This window comes from Acyrthosiphon pisum, chromosome A1 (genome assembly GCF_005508785.2).
Source record: "Acyrthosiphon pisum isolate AL4f chromosome A1, pea_aphid_22Mar2018_4r6ur, whole genome shotgun sequence".
Classification (NCBI taxonomy): Eukaryota; Metazoa; Arthropoda; class Insecta; order Hemiptera; family Aphididae; genus Acyrthosiphon; species Acyrthosiphon pisum.
This window is the reverse complement of record NC_042494.1, coordinates 91,061,073-91,064,134: the sequence shown is the minus strand read 5'-3', so window position 1 is coordinate 91,064,134 and position 3,062 is coordinate 91,061,073. Positions and strand designations below refer to the sequence as shown.

At 24.7% G+C, this 3,062-nt stretch overlaps 1 protein-coding gene across 1 annotated transcript in view; it reads left to right on the top strand.

Annotated features, from left to right (window-relative positions):
• Positions 1 to 1,355, top strand: part of LOC100162649 (serine/threonine-protein kinase meng-po) — a 5,952-nt gene extending 4,597 nt beyond the window's left edge. The window contains exon 5 of the mRNA XM_001943789.5: positions 959 to 1,355. Coding sequence (XP_001943824.1) covers positions 959 to 1,245 — 287 coding nt within the window. The 3' untranslated portion in view covers positions 1,246 to 1,355. The remainder of the gene's footprint in view (positions 1 to 958) is intronic.
• Positions 1,356 to 3,062: the final 1,707 nt, after the last annotated feature.

The following is a 3,062-nucleotide window of genomic DNA, read 5'->3' as shown; positions in this document are numbered from 1 at the left end:
CATTAAATTTTAGTATTATATCTTGTTTGAACTGTTTTAAAAAATATGATCAACAAAATGGCTATCTTGGAAATTTAATAAATTTATTTACCTAAAAAAAATTTTTGAAAAAAAAAAAATCGAATATTATGTTATTCAATCAGAATTTCCATACTTATTACTGAAAAAAATTGCATTTAAATATATTGATTTTCCACGGAGATACTAAGGGTGATACGGGACTTGTGGGACATACTGTATATATTCACTTTCACCCGTCTTCGAATTGGGCAACGTTTACTTCCCCTGCACCATTAGTTTCAAGGATTATTAAACTCACTTCGAACCCTACATCTATATAGATGAGACAGTCTGTGACTTGAATCGCATTATCCTTAACTGTGTTTTTTTCTTCCTTTAGGCATTTCTTCTTTTCAATTTTACTAACTATAGGACATAGGTTACCACTCTCGATCTCTTCTGGTTTAAATTGTCTTTTCAGCCGGGTTAAAATTATTAACATTGTATCATGTTTTAATTACCTTGCTGTAATGTCGACGAAAAAAGCAATACAATTTAATTTAATAGTTTTATAGTTAGCGATAATATGATATTTTTAAATATTGTGTTAAAAAGAAATCGTAAGGTTATATTACCTACCTATATAATATACTGACGTATTATTATTATATATTTCTATAGACAGTAGTCGATAATTGAAAAAAAAATTCCACTTAAACTAAAAAAAACTATAAAATTCAAAATATTATCAGCTGTAAATAAATTAATACATTAATCATACAATTGACGTAACTGTTAATGTACAAATTCAATATAACTCTCATTTTCATGTTAATATTTTAAACTTAAAGCAATTGGATATACATTTAAATATTTAAAATGTAGTTAAATCTAAATTTGATAAATGTATGAAAAATATTATTTCTCATTGTTTCTTATCATGTTTTGCTTTAAACAGTTTCAGACGATATAGATGAGCTGAGTCCATCTCTATACAGCTATCAAACAGACCAGGAAGAGAATAAAAAATTTCTGTTGGCATTTTCCAATTGTGGAATCGAAACTGCTGTTGTCGATAGAGCTGCAAAGAAGGAACGTATCAAACAGTGGATCCAATCTAGTGTCATCGAAGAAGAAGACGAAGAGGGTTCTAGCGAAGGAACTAGTAAATTGAGTTTATCGCGTAAGGGTAGCAACGATACCGAAGAAAATGAATTATACGCATTGACCAAACGCGAAGGTTAGACTTTTATTGCTGGGGTTCCTATACAAAGGTTAAAATATATATGAGACTGTATAAATTGTTGGTATAATATATTAATATAAATATATGTGTATATTACATGCATCATATACCTTTATCATTAATATAATTGCATTTTAATAATAGTGTACCTATAATTATATTTATTGTATTTTTTTTTAATTATAACATTGCTACGCATACTATACTATATTATGTACTTTATTTTATATATACATTTGAGTATAAACCGTGGTCAATGATCGTCTAGCTATATTTTATTTTAATGGTAACTGGTAAGTGCTAAGACAAATAGTTACTTAACACATTTTATTTCAACCTGAAAAATATATTTATTAATAACAAAAATAATTTTATTATAATATTTTGAAATATGTATGTTTAAAAATAAATTTTTTATTTTTATAATTGTATGCCTAGGTATATTAAACATATGTTATTATACAGTCTACACAATGTATATGTACAAACATTTTCTCAAATTCAAAACAATAATTATATTTACATAATATTATAATAATAATTTTTTTTAACCTGTCGGCTGTCGTAAAATATAATATATAATAAGTGGTACCTACGACCTACCTAATTATTATTTTCAAATTATAATGTTTATATACATATTAGACATCTAATCATCTAGGGAATATTATTATGTTGTAGGTATATAATTACTTTTCGCAACAATTATTATACACACTTAGAAGTTAGAACAGACATATTTTCTATTAATTATTTCTTAATGTCGTTGATTTAAAAATATTTTTAAAAAAATCTAAAGCATTTTTAACCGTGGTATTCCTAATAAATAATACCTATATATATTTATAAAAACAAAAATTATAAAAAGATAATTAAAAAACATACATTTTTAAAGATTATAAATAAAACATTTTGATATTTGTTCAATGGTTGTTTTATTTATTTATTTATTAGGTTATAAAACTTCATTAGATATTAACAAATACTTTAAATTTAAATTATTTGTTATTAATGCATTACCACAAAGACAACTCTTTCGTAAAAATGTAGGTAATTTTACATTTCTATCTATTAGATATGAATTAATTGTGTAATATAGTTGCGCTAGTTTATTAAGTATAGACATAACTATGACATAAACTATTGAAAGTTTAACTTTGAGGTTTTAACCCTTTCACCAACGCTGATTACTAAGGGTCACATCACACGATATTACGTAATAATTATTTATAGTATAGAAAAAAATCGTTAAAAATTGGTTCAATGGTGTATCGTATATATGGTGTAAATATATATAATTATTATGATGATATAATATACCTATACCTACCTAACCTACGCAACACAGTATATTATAGTAAATTCGATCAGTTCCATTCTACATAAAATTAGAAACTGTCTCCAAAGGCCAACACATATACACACAAAAGTCAAGAGTTTGCGAATTCAAAATTGAATAACTTTATTAAATAAATGATTTCTCATAATATTTATTTGCGTTATATTGTTCAAAAAAAGTCTTTTCTTTCTTTTTTAAATCTTATGGAAATATAGATATATATTCAATATTGTAATTATGTTAAATATAGATAGGTATATAATATGTATTAATTTATATAATTATAACGTTTTTACTGTTTAACAAATAGTATGAGTAAGTGCAGAAATTTATTTAATCTTACAGTATTCTAAATAATCATTTTTTGTTAAGGGGGCTGCAGCCGATGAAAAAAAAGTGACTTTTAGACCAATAAGCTAGACAAAACTGGAAGAATTTGGTTTGATAGATTTTAATTTTTAAAACGGATTATGATTG